Source organism: Pistacia vera, unplaced genomic scaffold, assembly GCF_008641045.1.
Source record: "Pistacia vera cultivar Batoury unplaced genomic scaffold, PisVer_v2 Contig210, whole genome shotgun sequence".
In the NCBI taxonomy this organism is placed as follows: domain Eukaryota; kingdom Viridiplantae; phylum Streptophyta; class Magnoliopsida; order Sapindales; family Anacardiaceae; genus Pistacia; species Pistacia vera.
Genome location: NW_022196014.1, coordinates 117,725 through 135,892, shown reverse-complemented (window position 1 = coordinate 135,892; position 18,168 = coordinate 117,725). Strand labels below are relative to the sequence as shown.

Below are 18,168 nucleotides of genomic sequence, written 5' to 3'. Positions count from 1 at the left end.
CTAATTTACTGTACCTTTCGGTCCAAGTTCACAGGCTTTGCATCCCCTGAATGTACCATTTTTCATCTGTTTGTGGGGGGCCTGGGGTATCAACATCAGTAGTTCATTTAGATTTCTAGCTTTTCCCTGTTTCATGTGCTGTTCAATATCCTAACATTATTGAAACAGTAATCTTATCATCTCGTTGATTGAAAATCCATAATTTCTTCAGAGAGAAGATTCAAGATTTTGCAGGGATGTTTCTGAGAGGCACTCTCTTGTAGTTAACAGTGCACAATGGAGGCCCATCCTCATACAGTGGAAGCAATAAATATGAAACTGCCATTTTATATTAAAAATGAATGGCTATATATGCATGGTTTCTGCTCGCAGTCACACAACTGAAACTTTAACGACAGTTCTTAATGAATAATGATTCAACAGTCAATCAGACATGGGAACCATACAACCGCCCTAAAATCTCAAATCTACATGTTGAACAGTCAATGGTACTGTGTCATAATTAAAGCAAGTATTTCAGTATATAAATAATGGAATGATATACTGTAATTGTTGTATTCTACTGAAGAGCGCATGTCATGTTGGACTGGAGTCTGTTGACTGGTCAAACCGTCCAACATAGATATATATATATGAAAAACGACGGTCTCCTTTTGGTTGTGTGAACCATGATTTAATTGCTAGCTTTTCCTGATACAAATATTCGAATGGTCACTCAGACAGCTGATCACTGATGCCACGAAAGTGAGCTGCACACCAAAGTTTGTGTTATGCGCCCGAAAATATAGCCTGGAAAACTAGAGAGAAAAAAAATGAAAGCAATACAAAAGAGAAGTTATCAATTCACTAACCAGAGATCATCGGCTATCCTATCGATATGATATAAATCCTCTTCTCTGTAAAAATTATTGTAGAGGGTAAATTCTCTTCATTGTTGCAGCAGTATGGTACATTGACTACATTCAGTTCATTGTCTCCATATATATCAGCATTGCTCGCTGCTCAGTTCATACAGGGATGGTAAAGAGTACTTGAAGTTCTATTAAATGACCTTTTTGACCAAAGAAATTTTTTGAATTCAATACCTTAGGCTAGCTAGCCCTGTCAGTTCTCATAGTAGATTGCTTCAGAAATCATCTAGGGTTTATTGGGCTCTTAATTATATTATTATTTGACTAGATTGTTTATAGTATACGGAGTTGTGAATTGCATCTTTGACTTGAAACAACTTAGTTCTTATTTAAAAGAATGATTACAGAAAGACTTATTAGTGGGTTTAATTGTTCTCTTTATTGGAACCAGTGTTAAGATAACATATTCTGTATAATTTGTTGAATTAACGTAAGCTCCCTTTCGGGTCAACTTAAAGGTTCACATTCATCATTAATGACCCTTCATAGGACAATATTTTTTGCACATATATTTATATATATATATATTTTTGGGTATCTGAGTATCCAGTCAGTTTATACGTATTTTAACTAATTTTTAGGATTAATTGAATATTCTAAAAGCTTAAAGAATTAAAATATTATTGTGATAACTAACCCTAATATTTGAACTCAAAAACTTAAGAAAATGATCAAACCTATTTGATCGAACCCTTGGAGTTTTTTGCACCAATATTTCACACTGATTCGCCCCCATTGTTCATTATATTGAATTGCTTTGAGTTGACCTTTTGATCCACTGGCGTGTCAACAGATTTTTTTAATTTACAGTGAGGAACCCTAGGTGAGAAACTTCAAGTGTGAATACGATGCTTCCTTAGTTATTTTATCAAGTACAGGGGTATTTTTGACTGCAAAAATTTGAAAGAAATTAGATGTAGGAACAAATTTAATTTTTGAAAGCATCTTCACTTACATATCCGAAAAAAAAAAGGTGGGTCTCTGTTAACTTTTGGCTACATTAATAATTGATGTTCATGTATAAATAGCAAGCACATGGAGCTGAAAGTCACTCTTAGCTTTCTACATTGAACACTCATATTAGCTCGAAGAAGAAAAGAATAACTAGAGAGAGAGAAGAAGAGTGCAATGGGAAGCGCAAATACTGAGTTATACTTTGTTTTCATGAACTATGATCCTGAGTATCAGCGCCTTCGAGCTGACCAGTCAGTTCTCCGTTTCATTATTATTTTTATATGACATTAATATTATTCACTGATATATCTCTATCTCTGTCTTATTGTCTTTATAGAACAAAGCGAGGAGCCAATCAGCTGGATTTGTATCTGAGTAAGAAGCATGATGAGCTCTTGGCCCGCACGCTCGAAGCAGGAAGCTACCGAAAGACATTGTCTTTGGTCATTGTTGATGGGTTTGCCGTAGAGATCACTGAAGATCAGGTGATGATATTAACTTAGAAATGCATTTGCTAGTTTTCTTATATGAAAATATATAATTTATGCTTACTTTTCTTCTCTTTTGTTGTTTGGTTGTTTAATCGTATGTTAGGCTAATTTGCTTAGATCTGCCAATGGGGTGAGAGTCGTGGAGAAGAACCAGGAAGTTGCTTAATGTGCTGCCACAGAAGTGGGTCAGCCTCAGTGTGATCGTAGAAAGAAAGTCAATGAGGCTCAGGCTCGTGTAGCACATTTGTACATGTATTTAGTTGGGGTATTAATTGTCCATGAGTAAACTCTCTCTGAGGAGATGAACTCTTGGGAGATTTGTATTGGGATAAATAATTATATTATATATCTATGCCATTATGATGCAACCTTTAGATCCTCTATATTGTCAATGGGGTATTAACCTTCTCTGTCTGTTTATATATGTGTTTCGTTCTTTATATTCTATGGAGTTTATTAATGATCACGCTGAAGCTTTTGATCTTCATCTATTAATCAGAAACACTGAAAAACACCCTGCCTGAACTGAATGTGAGCATGGGCATCACAAAAACCACTGTTTATCCTCTGTTGGCAGTCATCAACGTCTAAACCTGCAGTTTCATACTTTCATCTCTGGTACGTGATCAGTGGACAGTGATTGATTATTTGATTACCATTCTTTTTCTCAACCCGATTCTTGCATATTTTTTTCCTTTTACTCATGCAAAGGTTTTGAATATCGGCTGTAAGTTTGAAGCCAAGTTTCGGTAGATTGATCTACTCAATGATATGACTTATCGCTTCTTTAAAGAGCAAGTGTGGCTGGTTTCCATTGGTTAACAGCGTACAAGCTTGAACATGGCATGCCTAACAGCCTAAGTCACAATTTAAACCAGATGATTGGTGAAAGAACCATAAAAATATTAATAAACTAAGGAAGGGATAAATTAAAAACAGGAGGGGAGATCATACTAAAACAAGGTAAATTAGCACACAGATTATAAATATACAGAATCGCCTATATGATTTACTGTTTAAAGATTAAAAATTATACCCATCAACCTGACTCTTCTGGAACCAGTAAATCTATTGGGCTTCTCTGTTTCTGTTTTTAGCATAGTGGTCCAACATCATGCCAAGGCCGAAGCTGATAGATGAATAGCTAGAAATGAAATGACCCCCACTGAGATAAAACAAACAATGTGGTGATCAAAAGAAGAGAGATTCCTGCTTTCAGTTTTGTGTTGTATGGTATATGACAACAAGTGATTTCATTCACAGTTCGTATACTACTTTATTTGGTTAAGGATAATGCATTTTTCAACAAAAGTTTGAGAGAGAAGCTGACATGTGGGTCATGGTCATCTCTATACTCTGAACATCACATGCAACATGTCTTGCTAGCATTCAGTCTCACTGTCCCCACGCCCCCCAAATAAGCTCTAAAACTTCTGTAGTTTCTTATGTTATTTTCATATTTCCAACTTCAGATTCATAATATCATTTGTTATTATCAGGAGCCAAAGCCAAACATTACTTGATCGAATAACTTATCAATTTGGGACCACCCCTGTTGGTGGTAGTCGTTTACACCTCACCTGCCACTGGCCTGTAGCTGTAGCTATATAGCGAGAGTCACTTGTAAGTGGAATCCAACTGCCCATTTTCCAAATTAACTGTTGCTAAAGTTTCGGTTTTTCGATTGGTGATGGGCCACCAAATGAGACCAATTGAAAGGGCAAAAAAGAAGCTCCTATGAATGCAAAGGCCTGCACTAACCCACCCTGCACATGTAAATTATTTAATGCATAAAATTAAGTTTTACAAAATACCCATGTAGAAAATTCTAACTTATAACCTGCTGAATTTGGGGGTGTTACGTGACTTGAGGACATGGCATAGCATTATCCACTCTCCCCAAGAACCTCGGTCTAGGCCTTTGATTAGAACAGGCCAATACGGAAGCCCTTGAGGGAGAGTGAGAAATGTGTGCCATTAATGGCGTTGCATTGCTGCTAATAATTTGCTACTTACATGAATTTATCAAGACAACTTTTGTCCACTCTCCCCAAAGACCTCGGGCTAGCCTAATTTTAAGCTATTGCCAGAAGCCCTTGAGGGAGAGTGAGCAATGAAACTGCCTTGGGGATCGCCTGGTTCCACACACTCGAACTCTCTCTTTGCTAGCAAGACACCACTTGTTCGATCTCCCCCAAGGTCTTCTAGCCTTAACCCCATGTGCCAGAAATAAGGACTTCTTCTTTTTCATGGCCAAGGTCAAGAAGGGAAGCCCTTGAGGGAGAGTGAACAATCAATGCCTTGAAAGATTCACTTCTTTTCTAATTGGTCTGTCTGTCTTTTAATTCTTGAAGAGATTTATTGGCTAAGAAGCCATTTTATAGGCCTCAAACAGAAGGGTATTAAAAAACTGTGACAAAAAAATGTGCCCCCATTTGATGGGGTCCCCATATCTAGGCACTTGACACAAAAAAAGCTTTTATATGATAAATAAATTATGCCATCCAAACCAATCAGTTTTCACTATGTCAATAACTTGGGACCATCTCGTGGCTACTGGTATGCAAAAAGGGGTGGTCGACCCTTAAGGAACTTGACAAGGCAACTTAAACCTTTTCTTTAAAGAATAAGCACAATTTCAGTGTTCAGACTTTAATTCAAGCATCTCAATCTTATCCATAATTACTTGAAGATGTCAACGATAAGATAATTCCCTTGAACATTAATCAGATCCGACTTCGTTTCTTTTGCAGTTTGATTTCATTTTCATCAAAGTCAACTGCTAGTGGAAAGATAATCTTCAAAGACTTGAAACAGAAAGCTCAATTTGCAATGAAGATGGATTACACCATGTCAGTTGCTGCAAAGCATTTTGTTGATGTTTGATTTTGACATCAATTAATCGCACGTGGAAAATGCTGAGCTGACTCAGAAGACACACGTGTATATGGGGGGTATTTGATTAAAGGGTGAAGAACAATGTTTAAAGTGGTTTGGATGCTTAAATAAGCGAATCCTACGTCCACTGGTATTGTATTAATATATGAGATCAGGTCACGTTCAGCGAGCTGATTTATGGCTTAGAGAATACAAGTGAATACACGAAAGAGAGAGAGAGAGAGAGAGAGAGAGAGAGAGAGAGAGATAGAGAATGTATGCTATTTCAGAGAAAAATTAACTAATCCCATAAACAGGAGAGGAGCCCTCTATTTATAGTGGGATGAATTGAGGTAATGATTACTGAATCTGTGAATGGGTCAGATTGCCGTGCAAATCCTTCTTTGTGTCTTGTTGCTCACCTGCTTGAGTGATTTCCTCGACTTGTGTAGGGATTGGACACGTGAAATGTTTCCAGCCTTTCGCCACTCTGGCGCATACCCACTACACTGGCAGGAGCACACCGCTCACGTCAGCATGCGACGTGGCTGTGTCTGAACGGCTGCAGAACCTACCTAAGCTCTGACCGCCCACGCTGACAAGGCTTGGCGTCAGCCCTACTTCTTCAGGCATAACAGAAGTCCCCTAGTTTTTAAGGTTTAAGGATCGAACCTTGAGAACTACACAATTATGCCTTGATTTGATGCGTCGAATGGACACTGGTCGATCCGACCTGGTTGCAAAGACGTCCGGAAACATTCCCATCCAGGCGACCTGGAATGACATTCCTTAAGGTCCGTGACTTGTTCTAGATCTTATTCAGTGCCATAACGATGATTCTGGTCTTCGACCGAAGTTCACGACCTGATTATACTTTGCAAATTTCTTGCTGAAAGCAAAGTCACGTCGCTTCGCAACTGACATGTGTTAGTGTATGCCCTAGGAACCAATTGTGTTGTTGGTTTCATGACATTATATCTTCTAAATGTATTATGAATAAAAGAAAGTGTTCTTATTTCACATGTTGATTTTCTGCTTCATTTATATTATATTATCTTTAATATTGCATGTGAAATGTCTGGATGACACGGATCTTTAGAAGATCAAATCATCAAAGAATTCCCTACGCAAATAATGTTAATTGGGCAATAACATTGCACATAGGCATGATGAATGTCTCTATTGAATATCATGTGATGATATTAGTGTGGATGATTATAAGAGTTATGTCACTAAGGCATTAGTATGGATAAACGGTTAGTGAACTGTTTATCGAATACGACCGATTACGATGAATCACATGGATATGGTCAATGATGCATCGTAGGATCATGCTAGTGTACCACTGATTCTTAGACCTGAGACATCACGGTTGGATTCAACATAGGATGCATATGGTTCATATGGTGTATAAGCACGAGACTAGTTATGTCTTATGTAATAAGCCGGTTTGGTCATATGTTATTCATGTGCGAGGACAAGTGATGGTCAAGATGGGATCCGTTAACTCAAAATAGTCAAATCTCGAGTTCCCAGACAAATGTCAATAAACATTGGAAAAGGGAAATCTCTGGTCAGAGTATAATGAATGTAAGATGAAAGTAGTTCCATGTTGACGAGTTCCATTGTATCGATTGACAATTCGATTAAGATTAAGTTAAAGGTTTTGACATACCATGAACCATTCTTAATCGGGATTAGATAACGAAGGGATTTGACTACACGGTAAGTACGATCAGAATAGGTTCATTGGAGTTTACACTTCATTGTGGTTTAGGAGTTATAGAACATTGCTAAACGCCTACCATAATCAGTGGGAGTTTCAATTATAAAGAATTATAACAAAACATATCAAAATCAGATATTGGGCTCACGGCTAGATCATAGTGAACCAAAATAGTCACACATAAAACCAAGCTCAAGGAGAGAGAGTAATACATATCATTAATCAGATTAATGATGTTTGGACGTAAACGGTTGCATCCGAATTAATGTATTGGTGAGAAATGATTATCCATGAATAGCTAGCACTAACCAAGGGTAATAAGAATTTATTAAATATTATTATTGAATTGGATTCAATGATGGGGGCAAAAGTGCATTGGTTTTATTATAAAGGGTTAGAATATTTAATGGAATTAAAATTTGGTCTAATTATGAATTAACCATAAAACCAAGGACTTGACATAAATGTTTATTCTCAAGTTAATTTTAAATTGTTTGAGGCCTTCCCAAAACAATTTAAAATTAAACTTTATGCCAATGGTATATAAATTAAGTTTTATACCATTTTAATTGAATTGAATCAATTAAAGCAAAATCACTCTCTCATTTTCTCTCTCGGCTCTCTCTTCCTTGACTTGTGTGGATCACATTTTGAGGTTCTTCAAGTTCACTTGAAGAACTAAGATTCTAAGAAAGAAGATTCAAGTGTTGAATAGCAAAGGAGTAGATAATATTCCATCCTTCCCTTGAAATTTTTTTTGGGCTTATGTGTTATGTTTGTGTTCTACCTTGCATCCATCATCTTGTTCATCCATGTTACACCATTTCTATGTCCAAAATGCATGAATCCCAACAACATGCGACGAGGGCAAAGAGTCACGTCGCTTCACGACTGACATAAAGAAGAGTGTTTAATGTAACGACCTCTTCAGATAGTATCCGTTGCACTTTTGCAGCTGATACATTAAATGAAGCACCTTTTGCTCTGACAAACGTGTCCTGTGCACAATAAGTGTCAGTCATGCACATTAAATGCGAGACATGCTGAAACGACATTCCTTATCAGAGCATTAAATGCGGATGTAAGCGCATTTAATGTGGAGGAGGGAAACGAGCCATCGCTTGAGTGTTTAAACGGAAAAGAACGACGATTTGGTTTCTCGAAGCGTGACAGTCACTCTTCTTCGCTGATTAGCAACACGTGGTCGCAATCAGTGGTGAGAAGTGATTTCCACTCAAACGTCTTTTGACTTCGGGAAAACCAAACGCCACTTCCTTCACTATAAAACCCTAAGCTCACCTCAGGTAATTGCACAATATTCACTTCTTCAGAGAAAGTAAGAAACTTTCGTGAGCCTTGGTTTTCAGTCTTTTAGATTGATGTGCGCTTGACACTTGAAGCAGGAGGTTCAATCTTCATACTTAAGAGGTAAGAATGGTTCCTCTGCCACTTTATTTCTTTTTTGTTTTTTGATGATAGCCATACGGTAACGATGATTGTTTACTGGTGGTTGGCTGGAGAATAAGCTTTCTCCTTGGGTTTGAGCCATTCGGGGTGGCTTAAGGATTATTTTAGGGTTTTTCTAGGGTTTTAGGGAGGAAGCATTTATTTTTTCCTCCACGTCATCGTACGAAACAGTGTACGACGATTGAGTGATTCTTGCATGTCACTTTTTTTCAGACCACAGAAGAATGGACCTTTCAACGACTAGGATCGATGAGGGAACCAGCTCGCCGGTGCAGGATGCTCCAGCGGGCCCCTCTCAGGAGATTCTATCGGTAATCACTATCGAGGGTAGACCAATACGCCCTCAGCGTAGAGGTCTTCCAACATAGAACATGCACAACTCCGAATCTGCCAGAAGGAATGGCTACGATCTTCGAGAATATCTTTAAGAGCGGTGGGTTGATCTATTTCCACCATTTTGTTAGGTCGATCCTAGATCACTTCAGGATTGCACCATTATAGCTTATGCGGAATGTGTATATGATAGCCGTGGCTATGTATATCGCATGCGACGAAAACGGTTTGGGCAAGCTAACGGCACTAGAGCTCGGTTGCTTGCACATCTTGAAGAAGAGTAAGGACAAGGATTCCTTCTATTTCTTGAAGCGACCTACAATCGAAGCGGGAATACATAGTTATCCCAGTAATGTTGGGCGTACAAGACGAAGTTTTGCTTCTTTCGATATGATGACATTTGCCAATTTCAAGAGCCAAGTAGTTTCTCCTTTCTTTGATTTCGCGAATTTCCTTTTAGTCTTTGCTAACGAGCTTTTGTTTATTTGCAGTTAACAAGACAACTAGGTTATTGGCTCTCGAGGATCCTGACAGAATCACTGCTTTTGGCTTTTTGCCCGAAGAGAGCCGCGACGTAAGACTGCTCGTAACAATTGTGAACTTGCGGAGATATAGTTTCTTCAATCCTGAGGCGACCCTAGAGACCATACCGAGTGAGTGCCATAACCTTAGCTTGTTCTTTTTTTTTCTTAACTTTGCATGCAGCGAACTGTTGTACTAACGATGTTCGCATGCAGCAACCATGCCTCCCAAAGTGCCCAAGTCGCGACGACCAAGGCAGTTCACCTTCCCCCAAGTAAACGTCACCAAACCGGCAGAAGCGGCTCCCACCTGTCTCCTCGTCGGAGGGACACCAGCGGGTGCTCTGGCTCGACCTGTAAGCGCTCCCTAGTCTTTGGCTGCTCGCCCGAAGCGTAAGACCATGACCCAAAAGTCCAAGAAGCAAAAGCAACTTTGGGCCGAAGAGTCAGAGTCCAAACTGGAGGGCCTAGGCGTTCAGCCCGAGAGGTCGCAGCCTTGCCAAGCGTTCCGCTCGGGAGGGCCTTCCAAGGGCGCGATCGGCATCTCCATTACTCTGGGGGGACCGCGAACGAGGCAGAGCGAGGCCGCGGATCTTGGGAGGAGACTAGGCAAGGAACCAGCGAGCGTGACGCTACCTGTTGCAGGCATGGGCACAAGTACACCTGTGCTGGACTCGATAGGGCAACTTCTGGATCATCTGTAGTTGGTGGTTTTTACCCTGCTGGAGTGCGGGCTCACGGAGGCGTTCGAAAAGTTCGTGGCCTCCAACCTCATGGACCTGATGTTCACGTCCTTTCAACACCTGAGCCAGGTAAAACGAGCTGTCCTCGGCGAGGACTTTACACTTACTCTTTTCAGTAGAAAGGAAACTAACTTTTTACTCTCTTCGTTCACAGGCTCTACTCTCTATGCATTTGTCCTTACAGATGGTTCAGTTGGGAGCTGCTGAGGTGCTGGTCGAGCTGAGAGAGGAGAATGCGCAACTTAAACGGGACTTAGAAGCCCCAAAGCAGAGAAAGACTTATCCACCGTTCAGGCGAATCAGTACCTATCTAAAAGGAATGTTGCTCTTCGCACGGTGGACTATCAAAAGGTCGAGCTGGAGAAGCGAGGAGAGGAAGTAAAAGAGCTCTAAAGGACAGTGGCCAGACTCACCAAAGAGGCTGGCAAGAAAGAAAAGGAGCTACAAACAAACTCCGAGTGGGCCTTGCGAGTAGAGCGGGAAAGGACGGAGCTGTGGGAGACCACCGAGAAGCAAAGGTGGGGGCTTGAGGCCAAACTCCAACTCAACCAGGGTCGCGTCGCTTCGCTGACTGAAGAGATGCGGCGACAAGAGTTGGAGATCGAGAAGAGGGCTGTTGAATAGGCAATTCAATCCATCTATGCCCTATGACCGAAGAATCCTAGTATCAATTTGACCGACCTCCCGGACGAATACCAGGACATCCTCGCCTCCCTGGCGTGGATTGAAGATGAGGAGGCAGCTTGAGGACCTGACCCAGAAGAGCATCCAGAGTATGTCCTAGAGGAGCTCGCAGCCGACTAGGTGGTTGGCGACCAGCCTGGGGACACTGAGGTCGCGCCTCCGGGACCTGGGGATGAAGGCCAATGATTGCCTTTGCTTTTGTACAGCCCTTCCTATGCTCTCTTTTTTGTACTTTTTATAATAAATAAAGACATCACTTTCTAAATTTTTTATGAGTACTTATAATTTTTCGTACCTCACAAACGTTACACATGAGGTTGCATTCTAACTGCTTACAATAGCATTTGTACAAATAATTGAAAGACCAGCATGCATGCATGAAGAGTGGTGGAAATGGAGAAGAAAGCATGAAAGGATGGATTAAAAAAAAAAGGTTTTTTCATACAAAGCTTGAAAAGAGATTATACCTACTCATTTGCTTTGGATTGATGAAGATTAGCTTCAAAAGGATGAAACCTCCACACTTTAACACCACCTTGAGAGATTAGAGAGTGGCCGTGGGTTTGAGAGAGAGTTTTAGTTTGTTTTTGAGTGAACAAAATGAAGAATAATCTAAAATGCAACCTTTTGCATTTATATATACTTGGGCAATTTTGTAATTATTTATTTTTCACTTCCAAGCCCAATAAAATCTTATTTTATAAAGGGACCCCACGAATTTATTATGCCACCCTTTGAATAATTAATATTATTCAAGGGCCCATGTAAACTAAGCTAGGTTGCATTAGCAACCCATAAATTTACCCTTTTTACCCTTTAACTATTAAAAGGTTATTTTTGTTCATCTCATTAATCTTAACACTTTAAGATATAATAATTAAATATAATTAATTATTGCTTGACCATTTTAACCCTTAAAATGTCACAAAAAATTTTCTATGTAACTATTACTATAGAAATCCCGTTATTACCCTCGGAAGGTGCTAGCCCTCTTCGGATAATCATTTCTCTCTCTCATCCTTCTCTAACTTCCCAAGGCTATTGGTGTGACCATGTAGGTCCACCGTGGATTAGCCGTGAGCCGGTTCTGGATGAATCCGGAAACCTGTCCGGAGGCCCAACGACTATGGTAAACATCTAGCAATGTGCCATAGTCCCTAAACCACGATGAAGAAATACTTCATCGAACCCATTTCAGATCATACGTACCATGCAGGTAAAGTCCCTCCATTGAGATATCCTAATCGAGTATGGATTCATGGAACGTCAAAATCCTAAACTCGATCTTCTACCGAATTGTCGATCAATATGTCCGGAACTTGTCATCACAAACTTACTTTTGTATGACTAATAATAGACTCTGGCCAGAGATTCAGTTTTCCGACATTTATCGATGTTCGTCTAGGAACTCGAATCCGGATGGAGTCAGCGGTACTCCCGATCCTATATTTCCGAGTCAATGGATCCCCTCTTGACCATCGTTCGTTTCCGCATATGAACAACGCATGACCAAATAGGCTTTATTGTACGAAACATGATTAGTCTCGTACTTATACACCGTATGAACCATACGCATCCATATCGGATCCGACTACAATGTCTCAGGTCAAAGGACTACATCGTGCACTGATATAACCAAACGATAAATCATTGACTACATGCTTTTCCAAGTGATTTGTCGTTATTCGGTCACATTCAAAAAATAGTTCACCAACCGTTAATCCATACCAATGCCCCAGTGACATGATTATCATCGTTATCCGTATTTATATCAACTCATGATATCTTTCAGAAGCATCCGATATGCCTACCGTGAAATATAGTTGCCCAAATTATATTGCTTCCGTAGGGAACCCTTTTCAATAATTCATTTACCGATTAAATGAATCATCTGGACAATTCATATACATACTTTATTTTAAATGCATAACTGAATAAAGGAAGCAATTTATTTATATGAATTGAAGAACTCTTTCTTCCATTATTTATGATATATATAGATACAAGACAAAATGCTCTGAAACCGACAACACGAATGGTTTCTAAGGTATACATTAATATATACTAACAATAATATCTATGCGAACAGAATTGTATACATGTAGAAAAAGTGATTACAAAATAACTTATATTATTTACAAAGCTTGAGAAAAGTAAAAATCTTTACAAGGAAAAATGAGTTCAGAATTACTGATAATATAGTCAGAGATGCTCAGTATTCCACGCTCGTGGTACTTTGGAACCGTTTAGCCTTTTGAGATGATAAGTCTCCGGTCTTATAACTTTGGCGAAGCGATACGGGCCTTCCCAATTCAGCCCCGATACTCTCGCACTCAGTTGTCTCATACCGATAAGGACTTCCTTCAGAACGAGGTCGTCGACCTCGAAGTCTCTTTTTCTAACCTTAGAGTCAAAGAACCTTTTCGCGCGCTGCTGATAGGTTACCATTCTTAGCTGAGCCTTGCTGCGATGCTCTTCGACTAAATCTAGACTTGCGTGCATGAGCGCTTCATTGTTTGCTTCGTTGAACAAGTCTCTCCGAAGTGAACTAGTTCCTACCTCCACAGGGATCATTGCTTCGTAGTCATATGCTAGCGAGAAGGGTGTTTCTGAGGTAAAGGTTCTCGGAGTTGTCTTGTATGCCCATAGGACTTCAGGGAGGTCATCAAACCAATTTCCCTTGGCTGCGCCAAGTTTGACCTTTAGAGTGTGCTTGATGGTTTTGTTGACAGCTTTAACCTGACCATTTACTTACGGTCTTGCGACTGAGGCAAATTTCTTATGGATACCCAGCTCGTCGCAAAACTGCTTGAATTCCTCGTTATCGAACTGCTTCCCATTATCAGAGATGAGGGTATGAGGAATCCCGTAGCGATACACAATATTTTTGAAGACGAAGTCCTTGAGCTTTTTGGTGGTGATCACGACTAATGGCTTTACTTCGACCTACTTGGTAAAGTAGTCTACCGCAACCACCGCATATTTGACTCCCCCTTTACCAACTAGCATGGGTCCGATGAGATCGATTCCCCACATGGAGAATGGCCAGTGGCTGGACATGGTTATCAGCTAGTGGGAAGGAGCTCGTGGTATGTTCGCGAACCGCTGGCACTTCTCACACGTTTTAACAAAGTTGTAGGTGTCTTCTTGAATTAGGGGCCAATAATACCCTTGACAAACAACCTTATTGGCGAGGGATCATGCGGCCGTGTGATTACCATAAATTCCTTCATGTATCTCCCTCATGATGTAGTCTGTTTTTTCATCGGTTACACATCAGAGAAGAGGGGCGCTAAACCCTCGCTTGTATAGCTGATCTCCTATAAATGTGTAACGAGCAATTCTGGTTCGTAGGGTTCTTGCCTCAACCTTGTCGTTGGGCAAGGTCCCATCTTGGAGATACTGAGTGATAGGGTTTATCTAGGAGACTAACTCGGTTACATTCACGGCCTGTTTGGCAAACTGATAGTGGAGGCCTCTATGAACCGAACAGGAATGCTCTCTGGCGCGTTCGAGTCCAGCGATGAGACTATCTTTGCCAAGGCATCCACAACAGAATTGTTGTCTCTAGGGATCTACGTGATTGTGAAGTGCTTAAATAACTCGAGTGCAGTATTAGCTTTCTTCAAATAGTCGATCATGTTTTCTTCTTTGGCCTGATACTCTCCCAAAATTTGGTTGACAACCAGCATGGATGCTAATCGCGGTTGATCCTATTTCTCTTGCCAACCATAATCCAGCGAGCAGAGCTTCATACTCGGCTTCATTATTGGTCGCTTTGAACCTGAAACGGAGTATGTCATGAATGAGAGTCCTTTCGAGACTTAGGAGGAGAAGACCTGCCCTGACCCTTTTCCTGCTCGATGACCCATCGACATAAAGGCTCTAGGTCGATAGGTTCTAAACAGTTTCCTGGGTGACTTCGTTGGCTTGTTGCTCGGATTCCTTCATTGGATGATATGAGAATTCTGAGATGAAATCGACAACAACCTGCCATTTGATGGTTGCTTTTGGTCTGTATTTCAGATCGAACTGACTTAGTTCTATGGCCCACTTGAGCAATTTACCTGATGCCTCTGACTTCTGGACGACTTGCTTGAGCGGGTAGTTAGTCAATACATGGATTGTGTGGGCGTGGAAGTAAGGTTGCAACTTTCTAGAGGCGATCAGCAATGCATAAGCTAATCTCTCCATCTCTAGATACCGTATCTCGACATCTAGCAAAAGCTTGCTCGCGTAATATATCGGCCATTGGACCCTATCCTCCTCTTGGATTAGAGCTGCACTGACCGCATACTGAGAGACGAACAGATACAGAAGGAGAATTTCTTGCGGGAGAGGCTTGGATAGAAGAGGCGGCTTTCCGAGGTACTCTTTAATGCTTTGGAATGCTTACTCACATTCAGGAGTCTACTCAAACTTCTTATTGGCCCGAAGTATATTGAAGAATGACAAGCAACGATCTGTTGCCCTCGATATGAAGCGACTGAGTGCCGCTATTCGTCCATTGAGACTTTGAACCTGTTTTCGGTTGGTCGGGCTTTTCATGTCGAGGGGAGTTTGGATTTTATCGGGGTTGATCACTATTTCCCTCTGGTTAATCATGTACCCTAGAAATTTTACTGAAGATACTCTGAATGAGCATTTGAGAGAATTGAGCTTCATTCTATACTTTCGGAGAATGCTGAACATATCAGCGAGATGTGCTATATGATCTGAAGCGACGTGCGATTTGACCAGCATGTCATCAACATAGACTTCCATTGACTTTCCGATCTGCTTGGAAAATATCCGGTTAACCAATTGCTGGTAGGTAGCTCTAACATTTTAGGCCGAAAGACATAACCTCGCAGCAATACAGCCCGATCTGTAACAAATGAGGTATGCTCTTCATCCGATGCGTACATCAGAATCTGATCGTATCCTGAGTAAGCTTCCAAAAAACTCAGCAACTCGTGCCCAGAGGTGGCATCAACGAGCTGGTCAATCCTTGGCAAAGGGAAGCTGTCTTGGACATGCTTTGTTGAGGTCAGTGAAGTTGACACATGACCGCCATTTGCCGTTGGGCTTCTTTACCAGAACTAGGTTAGCAACCCAGCTCGGGTGGAGCGCCTTCCGGATGGATCCATTTTGAAGGAGGTTATCTACCTCAATTTTCAAGGCAGCATATCGCTCCGGATCCATTGCTCTTCTCTTCTGGCGGACCGGCTTGGCTTCATTATCGATATTTAGAGCATGGCAAATGATATTCGGGCTGATCCCGACCATGCAAACACATCGATGTTTTCTCTAAGGAAACAGGTCAGGTCGCTGGCGAGCTGAGGTTGAGATTGCTTACAATCCTCAACACTTGACTCAACTCACTCTGGTCGACTGACACTTCAGATAAATCCTCAATCGGCACACTAGAGGGGCATTCTTGGATACGAGGGTCCAAGTTATCCTTCGCTGGACCAAGCTGTGGTTTGATCCGGCTGATCGTCATTGCCTGTTTGGGAATGCCATACGGAGAGTCTTTTTCCTTGCATGCCATCAACACTGCCCTTACATAGCAGTCGCGAGACGCGCGCTGAGATCTGCTTACTTCCCCTATCCCCGTCGGGGTGGGGAACTTCATCTTAAGATGGTAAATCGAGGTGACTGCTTTGAAGTTTCTCAGTAGAGGTCGCCCTAGCATGCCATTGAAAGCGGATGGGCAGTCCACTACTAAGAACTCGATGATCTTGGTCACCTAGTCGTAGTCACCCAATATGACTGGGGGTGAGATTGTCCCTTTGGGGATCAAATGATCCCCGGTGAAACCATATAGAGGGATAGAGGCAGGCTTCAGGTCGGCCTCATCTAGTTTCATTCTTTTGAAAGCTTGCTAGAACAGGATGTTCATAGCGCTTCTGTTATCCACCAATATTTTGTGGATGTCGCAACGCCCTATCTGGGGCGTGATGACTAGAGCATCGTCATGGGGATGATGCAATCGGACTACGTCTTTCTCGGAGAAGGTGATTTCCTCCTCCCTACGAACCTTTGACGGTCAAGGCGTTGTGTTCATTACACGGATGGGGTCATGATGGGCTGTGCGAGCATACCTCTCTTGGGCACCTCGTGAATTTCCTCCAAGGTGTGGTCCCCCAAAGATTATCTCTACGCTGCAGATACCCTTGCGACCACGACGCTTCTTACCCGGTTCCTCCTGATTTTTCTCCTGCATAGGAGTAGAGTCATCAACATACTCTTTGAAGTACCCCTGCTTGATGAGCTCCTCAATTGCTTGCTTGAGTGCCCACCACTCATCGGTGTGATGCCCATTGTCCCGATGATAGCGACAATACTTTTTACTATTTCTGGCTGAAGGGGAACCTTTCATGGGCTCAAGCTCCCCAAGCAGGCCGGCGTTTTCTGACTTATCAAGAATAGCCGAGACCAATGCATTCAGAGGGGTGTATTGACTCTTGTATCGATTGCGATGAGGAATCGGAGCGTAAGATTTCTTGGGCTTATATCGTTGCTTCTTTCCTTTTCGCTGATCGTCATTAGCCCATCTGTGATCAGCCCTCCTATTTTCCCCCCGACCAGGCTTCCTGAAGGATCGGGGTCGTGGCAGTTAAGCGTTGCCACGGAGTTTTCAATGCGAAAGTATTTTCTGTAAGACTGTAGAATCGGGTGAGGGAAACATGATCCTTAGATTGTAGCTCTTTCCACAGGTCTATTTGTGGACGAACTCCTGCGATGATGAGAGTCCGAACGGACTCTTCGGGAGTGTGAGCTATTTTATGGAGCTTCCGATGGAACCTGTCAATATAGGATTGAAAGGGCTCATCCCTCTCTTGCCTTATGTTGTTGAGATAGCTCAAAGGCATTGAGAACTTCCTGTTCGCCTGGAAGTGTCTTAGAAATGTCGAGCTCATCTGAGGCCACGAGCTGACTGATCTTACTAGAAGCGACCTGAAACATCGCTTGGCATGAGAAGTCAGAGTGACTGCCAAGCAATGGCATCTTGCCAAGTCAAAGACTTGGTGGAGTTCCATGAGGTCGTTGAACTCGTATAGGTGACCATGCGGATCAGAATTCTCATCGAATGCTCGTATGTCAGACATTCTAAATCTTGACGGGAGAGGGGCGACTAACACTGCCGGAGAAAAGGGAGACGCCTCTGCGACCTGCCCTTGCTCATTTCGCTGAGCCTTTAACTGCTCCAGGCCCGCTGTAGTTCCTCAATCTGAGGCGGCGGAGCCATTTGGGGATCGCTTTTCCCAATGCGGCTTCCATCCTCACGGTTGCGGTTGAGGAAAGACTGTAGGTCGGATTCCTCCTCGCCTCGGTCGATAGTCTCGGCAACTCTTGACACACGCTGGCTAGAGTCGTGTGATGGCACTGAATGGTCCAGGGAACCTTCCTGACTTCCGCGGTGGTGCGAACCGACCTGCAGAAGATGGGAACTTCTGACGCGACGACGATCGAAAT

At 42.0% G+C, this 18,168-nt stretch overlaps 1 protein-coding gene across 1 annotated transcript; it reads left to right on the top strand.

Moving 5' to 3' along the window:
- The first annotated feature begins 1,977 nt into the window (after positions 1 to 1,977).
- LOC116129286 (subtilisin-like protease SBT2.5) lies at positions 1,978 to 2,716 on the top strand. Its single transcript, XM_031415028.1, has 3 exons — positions 1,978 to 2,116; positions 2,203 to 2,350; positions 2,460 to 2,716. The coding sequence occupies exons 1-3, from the start codon at positions 2,040 to 2,042 to the stop codon at positions 2,520 to 2,522; spliced, it is 288 nt and encodes a 95-aa protein (XP_031270888.1). The 5' UTR covers positions 1,978 to 2,039; the 3' UTR covers positions 2,523 to 2,716.
- The last annotated feature ends 15,452 nt before the right edge of the window (positions 2,717 to 18,168 follow it).

What these genes read in the sequence shown, in the direction of transcription:
- LOC116129286 (XM_031415028.1), top strand. Translation starts at nt 2,040, where the DNA reads ATGGGAAGCGCAAATACTGAGTTATACTTTGTTTTCATGAACTATGAT. An exon ending in CAGCGCCTTCGAGCTGACCA is followed by an intron (nt 2,117 to 2,202) that starts GTCAGTTCTCCG and finishes TTGTCTTTATAG; the next exon opens with AACAAAGCGAGGAGCCAATC. An exon ending in TAGAGATCACTGAAGATCAG is followed by an intron (nt 2,351 to 2,459) that starts GTGATGATATTA and finishes ATCGTATGTTAG; the next exon opens with GCTAATTTGCTTAGATCTGC.